This window comes from Rhinoderma darwinii, unplaced genomic scaffold (genome assembly GCF_050947455.1).
Source record: "Rhinoderma darwinii isolate aRhiDar2 unplaced genomic scaffold, aRhiDar2.hap1 Scaffold_878, whole genome shotgun sequence".
In the NCBI taxonomy this organism is placed as follows: Eukaryota; Metazoa; Chordata; class Amphibia; order Anura; family Rhinodermatidae; genus Rhinoderma; species Rhinoderma darwinii.
Window position 1 is genome coordinate 99,480 of NW_027464448.1, and position 16,461 is coordinate 115,940.

At 48.6% G+C, this 16,461-nt stretch overlaps 1 protein-coding gene across 1 annotated transcript in view; it reads right to left on the bottom strand.

The window, feature by feature from the left end:
* The window catches only part of LOC142731921 (attractin-like), a 105,064-nt gene extending 88,609 nt beyond the window's left edge, over window positions 1-16,455 (bottom strand). Inside the window, exon 1 of the mRNA XM_075849470.1 lies at window positions 16,178-16,455. Coding sequence (XP_075705585.1) covers window positions 16,178-16,353 — 176 coding nt within the window. The 5' untranslated portion in view covers window positions 16,354-16,455. The remainder of the gene's footprint in view (window positions 1-16,177) is intronic.
* Between the last annotated feature and the right edge of the window lie 6 nt (window positions 16,456-16,461).

Consider the following 16,461-nt stretch of genomic DNA (forward strand, 5'->3'; position numbering starts at 1 on the left):
TATAATGCCCCCCATAACTGCCCTCCACACAGTATAATGCCCCCCATATCTGCCCTCCACACAGTATAATGCCCCCATAACTGCCCTCCACACAGTATAATGCCCCCAAAACTTCCCTCCACACAGTATAATGCCCCCCATAACTGCCCTCCACACAGTATAATGCCCCCCATAACTGCCCTCCACACAGTATAATGCCCCCCATAACTGCCCTCCACACAGTATAATGCCCCCCATAACTGCCCTCCACACAGTATAATGCCCCATAACTGCCCTCCACACAGTATAATGCCCCCCATAACTGCCCTCCACACAGTATAATGCCCCCCATAACTGCCCTCCACACAGTATAATGCCGCATAACTGCCCTCCACACAGTATAATGCCCCATAACTGCCCTCCACACAGTATAATGCCCCCCATAACTGCCCTCCACACAGTATAATGCCCCCCATAACTGCCCTCCACACAGTATAATGCCCCCCATAACTGCCCTCCACACAGTATAATGCCCCCCATAACTGCCCTCCACACAGTATAATGCCCCCCATAACTGCCCTCCACACAGTATAATGCCCCATAACTGCCCTCCACACAGTATAATGCCCCCCATAACTGCCCTCCACACAGTATAATGCCCCCCATAACTGCCCTCCACACAGTATAATGCCCCCCATAACTGCCCTCCACACAGTATAATGCCCCCCATAACTGCCCTCCACACAGTATAATGCCCCCCATAACTGCCCTCCACACAGTATAATGCCCCATAACTGCCCTCCACACAGTATAATGCCCTCCACACAGTATAATGCCCCATAACTGCCCTCCACACAGTATAATGCCCCCCATAACTGCCCTCCACACAGTATAATGCCCCATAACTGCCCTCCACACAGTATAATGCCCCCATAACTGCCCTCCTCACAGTATATAATGCCCCATAACTGCCCTCCACACAGTATAATGCCCCCCATAACTGCCCTCCACACAGTATAATGCCCCCCATAACTGCCCTCCACACAGTATAATGCCCCCCATAACTGCCCTCCACACAGTACAATGCCCCCCATACCTGCCCTCCACACAGTATAATGCCCCATAACTGCCCTCCACGCAGTATAATGCCCCATAACTGCCCTCCACACAGTATAATGCCCCATAACTGCCCTCCACAAAGCATAATGCCCCATAGCTGCCCTCCACACACTATAATGCCCCCCATAACTGCCCTCCACAGAGTATAATGCCCCATAACTGCCCTCCACACAGTATAATGCCCCATAGCTGCCCCCACGCTGTATAATGTCCCCATAACTGCCCTCCAGACAGTATAATGGCCCCATAGCTGCCCCCACGCTGTATAATGCCCCCAATAGTGCCTGAAACATAATAATAATATACACTCCCCAAACCCCGTTCCAATGACGTGTGGAGGAGATCCCGCTGCTCCCCTAGTCTGTGTGGCGCGGCGCAGGCAGGCGTGATGACTTTCTGCCTCTTGTCCAGTGACACATCGTGAATGGTAGAGCAGGGACATTACGGCTCCCTGCTCTACCATTGGATTCAACTGTATTTGCGTCCTAAAGATTGTGCTGAATTTCGATCTAGATTTGATAAATTGCCCAGCCCTAGGGTACTTTCCCTTCAAATAACAATCCCTAGTAAATATAAGACCTTCAAATACCCTCAACCGTCCAGTAGTAAATTATCCGGACAGACATGAGAAGTAAATAACAGAGACTTTATTTGCAGTGGGACGCTTCCTTTTACTAGACGTCATCGAGACGACATTGGCGCTTCATAGGACTGTTCAACGGGCACAGTGACTGCCAACCTGATTAACACGGAGCAAACCTGGGCAACTGTTTGCCAGGTTAAAGAGCCACAAACGACACACAGTAGGGGCCAGGTCCTCAATGCAATGGTTCTGCCCCCGCAACCACCCACCTGTATTCAGAACGGAGTTCCCCTTGGTAGTTAGAGCGTAGCCAGCGCACCTGTAATAGTAAAAATCGGGTCCCGTGGGGTCCCTCACACTCCCGCTGTAATCCATACACTCCACCAGCGGTCACATCTTTTGGTGGGTGACATTGGGTAAGAGAGCAACTTCTATCGCTGTTAACCCTTTAGATTTACATCAGGAGAATATATTAACATAATGCAGGAAACACTACATCTCCCACAATGCAAGTCAGCAGAGTTCAGTGATATGGCAGCTACAGTTAGATTAAGGCCTCATGCACACGTCCGTGAAGTATTTACGGTCAGTACGAACGGGCCGCGGAGTGTCACCCGCATTAGCTGGCCGTGGTCACGATATAAAGTTTAGGAGCGCGGTCCGTAAATGCCAAAAAAATAGGACATGTCCTACGTTTGGCGGGTCATTTTTACGGCACGGACACTTACCCGTAAATATACGGCTAGGTGTCCGTGGCCCATAGAAATAAATGGAACATTATTTTTATCCGCAATTAGGGACCGGATAAAAATGACGGTCGTTGGCATGAGGCCCAAGTCAGCTGATTTATGAACACTACGGATGTGACTATACGACATGACGTAACTAAGGAGCGGTACAAGAGACGTACAGCCAAGTGTCCGCCAAGTTACCCAAAACCGCGCGATCATAAAACAATCACCCCAAAGGCGGAAACGTCCTAATCCAGCACAGACCTGAGGGTGCAAATGCCCCAAACATTCAGAGCTCGTTACAATCGTGTCCAGTCTACACAATCCTCTGTGAGCCGATACATTTTACCTGCCCCGATACATTGTAGCAAATTAGAAGGACAGAAGAAAAATAGTGCGGGATTGATACAAATTACGCTAGAAAGCAGCAGAACTCCATTTGAAATCCCCTTTAGACCGGGGCACAAGGTAATATCCGGTCGCTCGCCACAGCATTACTGCGTGACAATGACAAGAATTCTGATGTAACATTGTCGCCAGTCGCCCCATAGGAAATAATTGAGGCTGCGCACAAGTCGCGGTAATGTCGAAATTTTGCATTGAATCACAGGTAACTAAAAGTCGCCAAAGTATTGGGCGCACTTCATGTCAGTAGCTGGAGCAGGTCATGAGGTTCTGCAGCAGCTCTGTATAGTTCACACTGTGGGGGTTGGGTAGAGATAGTGCACTAGTTCTGTATAATTAGTCAGAGATTATATCACCGTGACACTGACCGCAGACTCAGCCACGTGATCAGTCCACGACACCAGAGCCGTCCTCATATCATCAGACCAACCAGGAACAACCGCAATCGTACAATTTATTCCAGGCCAACCATAACGCCGCCCACCAACTCTCTCCCGGGAATAGAGAGGGTCTTACCCACAAATATCAAGAATGACCACATCCCTGCTGCTTCTATCAAAGGGGGAGATAAGCGGCTGCCGGATCATTCTGGAGCTGCTTAGCACATGAGGAAAAATGGATTGTACGGATAAAACTCCAACCTGCACAATAGAGGCCATATACCTCTAGAAAGCTTTATATACAGAAGAGTGGATGACATGATCAGCCGGCCTTATAACGCTGCTGCACTATTAGAAGGGTTCTGGCCCTTTAAAAGATAAAGCCCGACATTCAGTTATAAGGTCTGTGATCCCGGACAACACGTGAAAGTCATCGAAAGGTGGAAAACCTGTGAGCGAGTGCGCCAGTCCAATGTGTTAGATGAGAGGACATGCCAGGGTCATGCCAACAGCACCGAGTATAGAGGGGAGGGCGGAGAATGGGACGAGTAGATGGGTGTGAATTGTAGCCACAAATAAGAATGATCGGAAGAATAACAATAATAGTAATCGTAGCAGTTGTAGTATTATTATTAGTAGTATTATCATTATTAGTAGTATTATTAGTATAATTAGTATCATTATTAGTAGAATTAGTATCATTAGTAGTAGCAGTTGTAGTATCATTATTAGTAGTATTATCATTATTAGTAGTATTATTAGTATAATTAGTATCATTAGTAGTAGCAGTTGTAGTATCATTATTAGTAGTATTATCATTATTAGTAGTATTATCATTATTAGTAGTATTATCATTATTAGTAGTATTATCATTATTAGTAGTATTATCATTATTAGTAGTATTATCATTATTAGTAGTATTATCATTATTAGTAGTATTATCATTATTAGTAGTATTATCATTATTAGTAGTATTATCATTATTAGTAGTATTATTAGTAGTAGCAGTCGTAGTAGTATTATTAGTATAATTAGTATCATTATTAGTATAATTAGTATCATTAGTAGTAGCAGTTGTAGTATCATTATTAGTAGTATTATCATTATTAGTAGTATTATCATTATTAGTAGTATTATCATTATTAGTAGTATTATCATTATTAGTAGTATTATCATTATTAGTAGTATTATCATTATTAGTGGTATTATCATTATTAGTAGTATTATCATTATTAGTAGTATTATTAGTATAATTAGTATCATTATTAGTATAATTAGTATCATTAGTAGTAGCAGTCGTATTATTATTATTATTAGTAGTATTTGTGATTACTATTATTAGAATAAAATACAATAAGAATAATAAACTACTACAAATAATGCCCTGTTAGGACATATGGGTATGGTCTGAACAAAAGGCAAGAACAGCGCTGCATGGGGCGAGTGCAGGGGGCGAGTGCAGGGGGCGAGTGCAGGGGGCGAGTGCAGGGGGCGAGTGCAGGGGGCGAGCGCGTACGCAACACAATATTAGTGGTACCAGTACCGGTCACGGCTCACATTGTCGTGTTGTGATAATATGTAGGCAGTCGCACAACACGACGTTTAGACTCACGAGGGTGTTAAGCTGCCGCCGATGCCAAAATCCCACCCCCCCCCCACAGGGGACTTGAACCAGCGATCATTAGATCATTAGATCGCAGTATATTGTCATTTTTACAGACCAGAGACAGGGCTTAACAGGAGATAAAGAAAGGCAGAACTGGGCTGCCCAATTCGGCCCCTGGGCTGCCATGACAACCATCACCCCCCAATCGCGTCGGGGCCGATGAGATGTCAGAGGGGGATGCCCCCTCTTTTTAACATCTTAAATGCTGCAATTGTAATCGATAGCAGCATTTAACCCCTTAACGCCGAAGGACGGATATATCCGTCCTGTGCAGCTGCTAGTTGGCGCAGGAGGACGGATATATGCGTCCTGTGATGGCGCGGGCACTGCCACTGTACCCACGCAATCAGCGGCAGAAGCGCGGCTGTTGTACACAGCCTGGCTCCTGCTGCAGCTGCCGGAATCTAAGTGCGCTCCGATTCCAGCAGTTAAACCCATTAAATGCCGCTGTCAATAGCGACAGCGGCATCTCATGTGTTTGACAGAGGGGGGGAGCTCCCTCTGTCACCCCATCAGCGCCCCCGCAAAGAAATCGCAGGGCGCTGTCAAGTTTCCATGGCAGCCAGGGGCCTAACAAAGACCCCCAGGTCTATCTTCAGCATCCGCCTATTAGCCAATGCCTCCGGCATGGCCTAAGGCCTCATCACACTTCAGACACCGTTTTCACGGCCGTTTTTGACGGATCTGTGTGCCCGTTTTAGTGGCCGTGTGCACTCCCGTGTTTCCGAGCATGGTACTGTCCAGGGTGCTGAAAGAGTTAATGGGCTGCACTGATCGGCGGTAACTCTTTCAGCACCCTGGACAGTACATGCTCGGCGCTCGGAAAATACAATTTTAACGTAATAAAGAAAAATTAAAAAAAAGTTAATACTTACATTCCTCCTGTCCGGCCTCCAGCGATGACGTTTCATCCATGTCGCCGCTGCAGCCAATCACAGGCAGCCGCGGCCTCTGCAGCCAATCACAGGCTGTAGTGGCGGTTACGCACGTCAGGATGACGTCAGAAGGCCGGCCTCCAGGGATGACGCTTCATCCCACGTGACCGCCTCTGCAGCCAATCACAGGCTGCAGCGGACTCTGCAGCCAATCACAGGCTGCCGCGTCACAAAAGAAGGTCGGACTGGAGGAAGAAGAGGGACTCGTCACCAAGACAACGACCGGGTACGTATGAAATGCTTTTTATGTTATTTTTAATCAGCAGCCTCTTTTCTATCAGTGATGGATAGAGACAAGGGGCTGCCGATTAGTGTAATATATCTGTAATGTACTTGTGCCCGCCGGCCGTTGCTAGGCAACGGCTCCGTCACACACGGACGGCACACGGATGCCTTCCGTGTGCCTTCAGTTTTTTTGACGGCCCCATTGACTTGCATGAGCCTCACGGTCACGGAATCTCGGACCAAAGTAGGACATGCTCTACTTTGGATCGGAACAGAGCAACGGGACCGTCAAAAAAACTGAAGTGTGCATGGCCCCATTGAAATGAATGGGTCAGGGTGCTAGTCGTCAGAAAAATGGCTAGCACCCTGAAGAAAAAGACTGAAGTGGGCATGGGGCCTAATAGATTGCCTGTCAGTTTTACACTGGACTAAGTATACCAAAGCATTATATATGTGATCAGCAGATCTCATAGTGAAGTCCCCTGGTGGGACTAAAAAAAAAAAAAAATATGTCAATAAGTTAAATAAAGTTTCTGAAAAAAAATAAAATAAATTTACAGTCACAATCAAATAAAACGACTTTTTTTGCCCAAAAAGTGGTTTTATTTAGTAAAAAAGTGTCAAAACAAATCACACATACACATATATGGTATCCCCGCGATCGTAACGACTCGAGCAATAAAATGAACACATTAATTAAACCGCCGGATGAACGGCGTCCAAAAAAAACGCAAAAAACAACGGCACAATTCTTTCTTTTCTCCCATTCCCCTCATAAAAAATAAAATAAAAGTTAATCTATAAGTCCTATGTACCCCAAAATAGTACGAATGAAAACTACACATTGTCCCGCAAAAATCAAGCCCACATACGGCCACATCGACGGAAAAATAAAAAAGTTACGGCTCTTGGAATGCGGCGATGCAAAAACAAGTAATTTTTTTCTAAAAGGCTTTTTATTGTGCAAACGTAGGAAAAACATATAAAACCTTTACACATTTGGTATCCCCGTAATCGTGCCGACCCGTAGAATAAAGGTAACATGTTATTTACGCTGCATAGTAAACGGCGTAAATTTATAACGTGAAAATCAATGCTGGAATAGCTGCTTATTTTCAATTCTCTCCTAAATTAAAGTTAATAAAAGTTAATCAATATATTATAAGCATCTAAAAATGGTGCAAATACAAAATACAACTCGTCCCGCACAAAACAAGCCCTTATACGGCAATGTCGACGGAATAAAAAAAAAAGTTACGACTCTTGGAATGCGACCGTGAAAAAAATAAAATAATCCTTGGTCATTCACGTGCAAAATGGCCCAGTCATCAAGGGGTTAAATGGCCAGGAACAGCGCGATCTCTGTTCCCGGCGGTTAGTCCCAGGTGTCGGCTGTAATACACAGATGACACCGGCAGCGGACGGAGCGGTCTCAGTGGATGAGCCCGCTCCATACATCACCCCCGCATCACCACATCCTATTACGTCATGGTACGGGAACAGGTTAATCATTGAATTCCGGTGTTTCCTTCAGTCCCCTCCCCCCCGGTGTATAACATCCGGCACTCCCCCCCCCCCGGTGTGTAACATCCGGCACTCCTCCCCTTCCCTCCGGTGTGTAACATCCGGCACTCCCCCCCCTTCCCTCCGGTGTGTAACATCCGGCACTCCCCCCCTTCCCTCCGGTGTGTAACATCCGGCACTCCCCCCCTTCCCTCCGGTGTGTAACATCCGGCACTCCCCCCTTCCCTCCGGTGTGTAACATCCGGCACTCCCCCCTTCCCTCCGGTGTGTAACATCCGGCACTCCCCCCTTCCCTCCGGTGTGTAACATCCGGCACTCCCCCCTTCCCTCCGGTGTGTAACATCCGGCACTCCCCCCTTCCCTCCGGTGTGTAACATCCGGCACTCCCCCCTTCCCTCCGGTGTGTAACATCCGGCACTCCCCCCTTCCCTCCGGTGTGTAACATCCGGCACTCCCCCCTTCCCTCCGGTGTGTAACATCCGGCACTCCCCCCTTCCCTCCGGTGTGTAACATCCGGCACTCCCCCCTTCCCTCCGGTGTGTAACATCCGGCACTCCCCCCTTCCCTCCGGTGTGTAACATCCGGCACTCCCCCCTTCCCTCCGGTGTGTAACATCCGGCACTCCCCCCTTCCCTCCGGTGTGTAACATCCGGCACTCCCCCCTTCCCTCCGGTGTGTAACATCCGGCACTCCCCCCTTCCCTCCGGTGTGTAACATCCGGCACTCCCCCCTTCCCTCCGGTGTGTAACATCCGGCACTCCCCCCTTCCCTCCGGTGTGTAACATCCGGCACTCCCCCCTTCCCTCCGGTGTGTAACATCCGGCACTCCCCCCTTCCCTCCGGTGTGTAACATCCGGCACTCCCCCCTTCCCTCCGGTGTGTAACATCCGGCACTCCCCCCTTCCCTCCGGTGTGTAACATCCGGCACTCCCCCCTTCCCTCCGGTGTATAACATCCGGCACTCCCCCCTTCCCTCCGGTGTATAACATCCGGCACTCCCCCCTTCCCTCCGGTGTGTAACATCCGGCACTCACCCTGCAGACACTTTACAGACATTAGGGATAGAACGGGTCGTGGTAAAGAGATCAGTGACTTTGACTTCGAGCGCGGTCCTGTAATAGGACGTCACCGCGGCAACATGTCAGTTCTGGAAGCTTCTTCCTCCCCAGATTTTACATCATCACCTGTGAGTGACAATATTGTAAAGTGAAGGAAACGGCAGCAAGTCAGCCACGGAGTGCAGACCAAGTAAAGTTACTGAGCGGGGGGGGGGGGGGCACGTGCTGAGGAGCAAGTGCAGAAAAGTTGCCAACGCTCCGCTGACTCCATAACTGCAGAGTACAGACCTCCTCTGGTATTAACATCCGCACAAAAACTGCCCGGGAGCTTCATGCGCCTTACATAACCAAGCACAATGCCCAGTGTCAGATGGTGGGGTGTAAACCCGCCGCCACTGGACTCTGGAGCAGCGGAAAGGTGTTCTGTGGAGTGACGCTTCTCTATCTGGCGTCTGAGGATGGGTCTGGGTTTGGTGAATGTCAGGAGAACGTTACTTGTCTGACTGAACTGTGCCAGTTGTAAAGTTTGGTGGGGGAGGGGGTAATGCCATGGGGGTGTTTTTCAGGGGTCGGCTCAATAGTTCCCGTGAAGAGAAATCTTAATTCTTCAGCACGCAAGACATTGTGGACAATTGTAGCTTCCAACTTTGTGGGAAGAGTTTGGGGTTCGGCCCTTAAAGACATGGATGGTAGGGTGGCTGGGTGGTTGGCTGGCTGGCTGGCTGGGTGGGTGGTTGGCTGGCTGGTGGGTTGGCTGGCTGGGTGGTGGGTTGGCTGGGTGGGTGGTGGATTGTGGGTTGGCTGGCTGGGTGGTGGTGGGTTGGTTGGCTGGCTGGTTGGTTGGCTGGCTGGGTGGTTGGCTGGCTGGGTGGTTGGCTGGCTGGGTGGTTGGCTGGCTGGGTGGTTGGCTGGGTGGTTGGCTGGCTGGGTGGTTGGCTGGCTGGGTGGTTGGCTGGCTGGGTGGTTGGCTGGCTGGGTGGTTGGCTGGCTGGGTGGTTGGCTGGCTGGTTGGCTGGCTGGGTGGTTGGCTGGCTGGGTGGTTGGCTGGCTGGGTGGTTGGCTGGCTGGGTGGTTGGCTGGCTGGGTGGTTGGCTGGCTGGGTGGTTGGCTGGCTGGGTGGTTGGCTGGCTGGGTGGTTGGCTGGCTGGGTGGTTGGCTGGCTGGGTGGTTGGCTGGCTGGGTGGTTGGCTGGCTGGGTGGTTGGCTGGCTGGGTGGTTGGCTGGCTGGGTGGTTGGCTGGCTGGCTGGGTGGTTGGCTGGCTGGGTGGTTGGCTGGCTGGGTGGTTGGCTGGCTGGGTGGTTGGCTGGCTGGGTGGTTGGCTGGCTGGGTGGTTGGCTGGCTGGGTGGTTGGCTGGCTGGGTGGTTGGCTGGCTGGGTGGTTGGCTGGCTGGGTGGTTGGCTGGCTGGGTGGTTGGCTGGCTGGCTGGGTGGTTGGCTGGCTGGCTGGGTGGTTGGCTGGCTGGCTGGCTGGGTGGTTGGCTGGCTGGCTGGGTGGTTGGCTGGCTGGCTGGGTGGTTGGCTGGCTGGCTGGGTGGTTGGCTGGCTGGCTGGGTGGTTGGCTGGCTGGCTGGGTGGTTGGCTGGCTGGCTGGGTGGTTGGCTGGCTGGCTGGGTGGTTGGCTGGCTGGCTGGGTGGGTGGTTGGCTGGCTGGGTGGTTGGCTGGCTGGGTGGTTGGCTGGCTGGCTGGCTGGCTGGGTGGCTGGCTGGCTGGGTGGCTGGCTGGCTGGGTGGCTGGCTGGCTGGGTGGCTGGGTGGCTGGCTGGCTGGGTGGTTGGCTGGCTGGGTGGTTGGCTGGCTGGGTGGTTGGCTGGCTGGGTGGTTGGCTGGCTGGGTGGTTGGCTGGCTGGGTGGTTGGCTGGCTGGGTGGTTGGCTGGCTGGGTGGGTGGTTGGCTGGCTGGGTGGTTGGCTGGCTGGGTGGTTGGCTGGCTGGGTGGTTGGCTGGCTGGGTGGTTGGCTGGCTGGGTGGTTGGCTGGGTGGGTGGTTGGCTGGGTGGGTGGGTGGTTGGCTGGCTGGCTGGCTGGCAGGGTGGTAGGTTGGTTGGTTGGGGGAGTTTGAGGTGGAAGAACTTGATTGGCTGCAGAGTCCTGACCTCAACCCCATCCAACACCTCTGGGATAAACAAGAACGGAGATTACGAGCACGGCCCCCTCCCCCAACATCACAAATAATCTTCTGGAGGAATGGGCAAAAATTCCCACAGACGCCCCAAAATCTTGTAGAAAGAACCCAGAAGAGTGGAAGATGTTTTACTGCAAAGTGGGGACCAACTCCATGAGCAGAACACAGCTCTGCTACATCTAACATCAGCCCCAGTAACAATCTATACCAGCCCGCCTGCTACAACATTTACCCCCACACCATATGTAACCCTGGATGACGTGTATACACAGCTCTGCTTCATTGTACTGTGCGAGGAGAAGCCCCGACACCCCATCACTGGGACCTCAAACCCCAGGACAAACTGACGACATAATCACGTACAACAGCCAGACAGCGGGGACCACAACGACGGGACAGTAAGTCGGATGTTATATAATAGGAAGTTATAAAAACCTATAAAAATGTAGACAAAGCGCAAGATACATCAAGAACTGAAGATCCTGAAGGCCAGATGTACACAAAATACACAAAGTACACACACCTTCACCATGTAATACACACACATATAAAGTAATACACACACACACCTCCTCCAATACACACACATCAACACCATGTAATACACACACACACATCTCAATGTAATACACACACACATATCTCCATGTAACACACACACAGTACACACACCTCCTCCATGTAATAGACACACACAGTACACACAAATCTCCATGTAATACACACACACAGTACACACATCTCCTCCAAGTAATACACACACATCTCCATGCAATACACACACACATCTCCATGCAATACACACACACATCTCCATGTAATACACACAGTACACACAAACATCTCCATGTAATACACACACAAACACACATCTCCATGTAATACACACACAATCTCCTCCATATAATACACACACACCTCCTCCATGTAATACACACACAGTACACACAAATCTCGTCCATATAATACACACACACAGTACACACATCTCCTCCAAGTAATACACACACACACACCTCCTCCATGTAATATACACACACACACACACCTCCTCCATGTAATACACACACACCTCCTCCATGTAATACACACACACACCTCCTCCATGTAATACACACACACACCTCCTCCATGTAATACACACACACACCTCCTCCATGTAATACACACACACCTCCTCCATGTAATACACACACACCTCCTCCATGTAATACACACACACCTCCTCCATGTAATACACACACAGTACACACAAATCTCGTCTATATAATACACACACACATCTCCATGTAATACACACACACATCTCCATGTAATACACACACATATCTCCATGTAACACGCACACACACACACACACACATCTCCATGTAATACACACACAGTACACACATCTCCTCTAATACGCACACACACATCTCCATGTAATACACAAACACACACCACACACAAATCTCGTCCATATAATACACACACAGTACATACACATCTCCATGTAATACACACACACAGACACACATCTCCTCCATGTCACACACATCTCCTCCATGTAATACACACACACACACACACACACACACATATCTCCTCCATGTAATACACACAGTACACACATCTCCTCCATGTCACACACACATCTCCTCCATGTCACACACACAGTACACATCTCCTCCATGTAATACACACACAGTACACACATCTCCATGTCACACACACACACATCTCCTCCATGTAATACACACAGTACACACATCTCCATGTAATACACACACACCTCCTCCATGTAATACACACACAGTACACACATCTCCATGTAATACACACACACATCTCCTCCATGTAATACACACACACACATCTCCTCCATGTAATACACACACACCTCCTCCATGTAATACACACACAGTACACACATCTCCATGTAATACACACACACACATCTCCTCCATGTCACACACACACATCTCCTCCATGTAATACACACACAGTACACACATCTCCATGTAATACACACACAGTACACACATCTCCATGTAATACACACACAGTACACACATCTCCATGTAACACACACACACATCTCCATGTAACACACACACATCTCCATGTAACACACACACACATCTCCTCCATGTAACACACACACACATCTCCTCCATGTAACACACACACACATCTCCTCCATGTAACACACACACACATCTCCTCCATGTAACACACACACACACACATCTCCTCTATGTAACACACACACATCTCCTCCATGTAACACACACACAATACACACATCTCCATGTAACACACACACATCTCCATGTAACACACACACACATCTCCTCCATGTAACACACACACACACACATCTCCTCCATGTAACACACACACACATCTCCTCTATGTAACACACACACATCTCCTCCATGTAACACACACACAGTACACACATCTCCAAGTAATACACACACATCTCCATGTAATACACACACATCTCCTCTAAGTAATACACACACACCTCCTCTAAGTAATACACACACACACAGTACACACATCTCCTCCATGTAATACACACGCACACACATCTCCACGTAACACGCACACACATCTCCACGTAATACGCACACACATCTCCACGTAACACGCACACACATCTCCATGTAACACGCACACACATCTCCATGTAACACGCACACACATCTCCATGTAACACGCACACACATCTCCATGCAATACACACACACATCTCCATGCAATACACACACACATCTCCATGTAATACACACAGTACACACAAACATCTCCATGTAATACACACACAAACACACACATCTCCATGTAATACACACACACACCTCCTCCATGTAATACACACACACCTCCTCCATGTAATACACACACACCTCCTCCATGTAATACACACACACCTCCTCCATGTAATACACACACACCTCCTCCATGTAATACACACACAGTACACACAAATCTCGTCTATATAATACACACACACATCTCCATGTAATACACACACACATCTCCATGTAACACACACACATATCTCCATGTAACACGCACACACACACACATCTCCATGTAATACACACACAGTACACACATCTCCTCTAATACGCACACACACATCTCCATGTAATACACAAACACACACCACACACAAATCTCGTCCATATAATACACACAGTACATACACATCTCCATGTAATACACACACACACACACATCTCCTGCATGTAATACACACACACACACACACATCTCCATGTAATACACACACACATCTCCATGCAATACACACACACATCTCCATGTAATACACACAGTACACACAAACATCTCCATGTAATACACACACAAACACACACATCTCCATGTAATACACACACAATCTCCTCCATGTAATACACACACACCTCCTCCATGTAATACACACAGTACACACAAATCTCGTCCATATAATACACACACACATCTCCTCCAAGTAATACACCCACATCTCCATGTAATACACACACACACACACCTCCTCCATGTAATATACACACACACACACACACCTCCTCCATGTAATACACACACACCTCCTCCATGTAATACACACACACCTCCTCCATGTAATACACACACACCTCCTCCATGTAATACACACACACCTCCTCCATGTAATACACACACAGTACACACAAATCTCGTCTATATAATACACACACACATCTCCATGTAATACACACACACATCTCCATGTAACACACACACATATCTCCATGTAACACGCACACACACACACATCTCCATGTAATACACACACAGTACACACATCTCCTCTAATACGTACACACACATCTCCATGTAATACACAAACACACACCACACACAAATCTCGTCCATATAATACACACAGTACATACACATCTCCATGTAATACACACACACACACATATCTCCTGCATGTAATACACACACCTCCAATACACACACACATCTCCATGTAATACACACACACACACACACACACACCTCCACGTAACACACACCTCCTCCATGTAATACACACACAGTACACACAAATCTCGTCCATATAATACACACACACATCTCCATGTAATACACACAGTACACACATCTCCTCCATGTAATACACACACACACACACACATATCTCCTCCATGTCACACACACATCTCCTCGTCACACACACACCTCCTCCATGTAATACACACACAGTACACATCTCCATGTAATACACACACAGTACACACATCTCCATGTAATACACACACAGTACACACATCTCCATGTAATACACACACAGTACACACATCTCCTCCATGTAATACACACACAGTACACACATCTCCATGTCACACACACACATCTCCTCCATGTAATACACACAGTACACACATCTCCATGTAATACACACACACCACACACATCTCCATGTAATACACACACACACACACACACACACATCTCCTCCATGTCACACACACACACATCTCCTCCATGTAATACACACACACCTCCTCCATGTAATACACACACAGTACACACATCTCCATGTAATACACACACACAGACACACATCTCCTCCATGTCACACACACACACATCTCCTCCATGTAATACACACACACACACACATCTCCTCCATGTCACACACACACACACACACATCTCCTCCATGTCACACACACACACATCTCCTCCATGTAATACACACACACCTCCTCCATGTAATACACACACAGTACACACATCTCCATGTAATACACACACACAGACACACATCTCCTCCATGTCACACACACACACATCTCCTCCATGTAATACACACACACACACATCTCCATGTAATACACACACACACACACACACCTCCATGTAACACACACACATCTCCATGTAACACACACACACACATCTCCATGTAACACACACACACATCTCCTCCATGTAACACACACACACATCTCCTCCATGTAACACACACACATCTCCTCCATGTAACACACACACACATCTCCATGTAACACACACATCTCCATGTAACACACACACACACATCTCCTCCATGTAACACACACACAATACACACATCTCCATGTAACACACACACAGTACACACACACCTCCATGTAATACACACACACAGTACACACATCTCCTCTAAGTAATACACACACACACACATCTCCATGTAATACACACACAGTACACACATCTCCTCCATGTAATACACACACAGTACACACATCTCCTCCATGTAATACACACACAGTACACACATCTCCATGTCACACACACATCTCCTCCATGTAATACACACACACACACACACACACATCTCCTCCATGTAACACACACATCTCCTCCATGTAATACACACACACAGTACACACATCTCCTCCATGTAATACACACAGATGAGGGATGACTCACATGAAGCGGCCCCCGCAGTGTTGGCACTGCTCTCCGGTCCAGCCGGGATCACACTGGCACTGGCCGCTGCTGGGCTGGCAGGCGCCGTTCACACACGGTTTCTCACACTCCTTGGCTTCCAGGACTAATGACAGGGACAGCTGGAGCAGGACGAGCAGCAGCCCCGCAGTCCGCATGTCTCTCCCGGGGCCGGCGCTCTCCAGTCCGGGGACACTCTCCTACACTCACTCGGATGTCGTCACCGGGCTGCCAGGCCTGACCCGGGGGCGGGGCTAACCGCAATC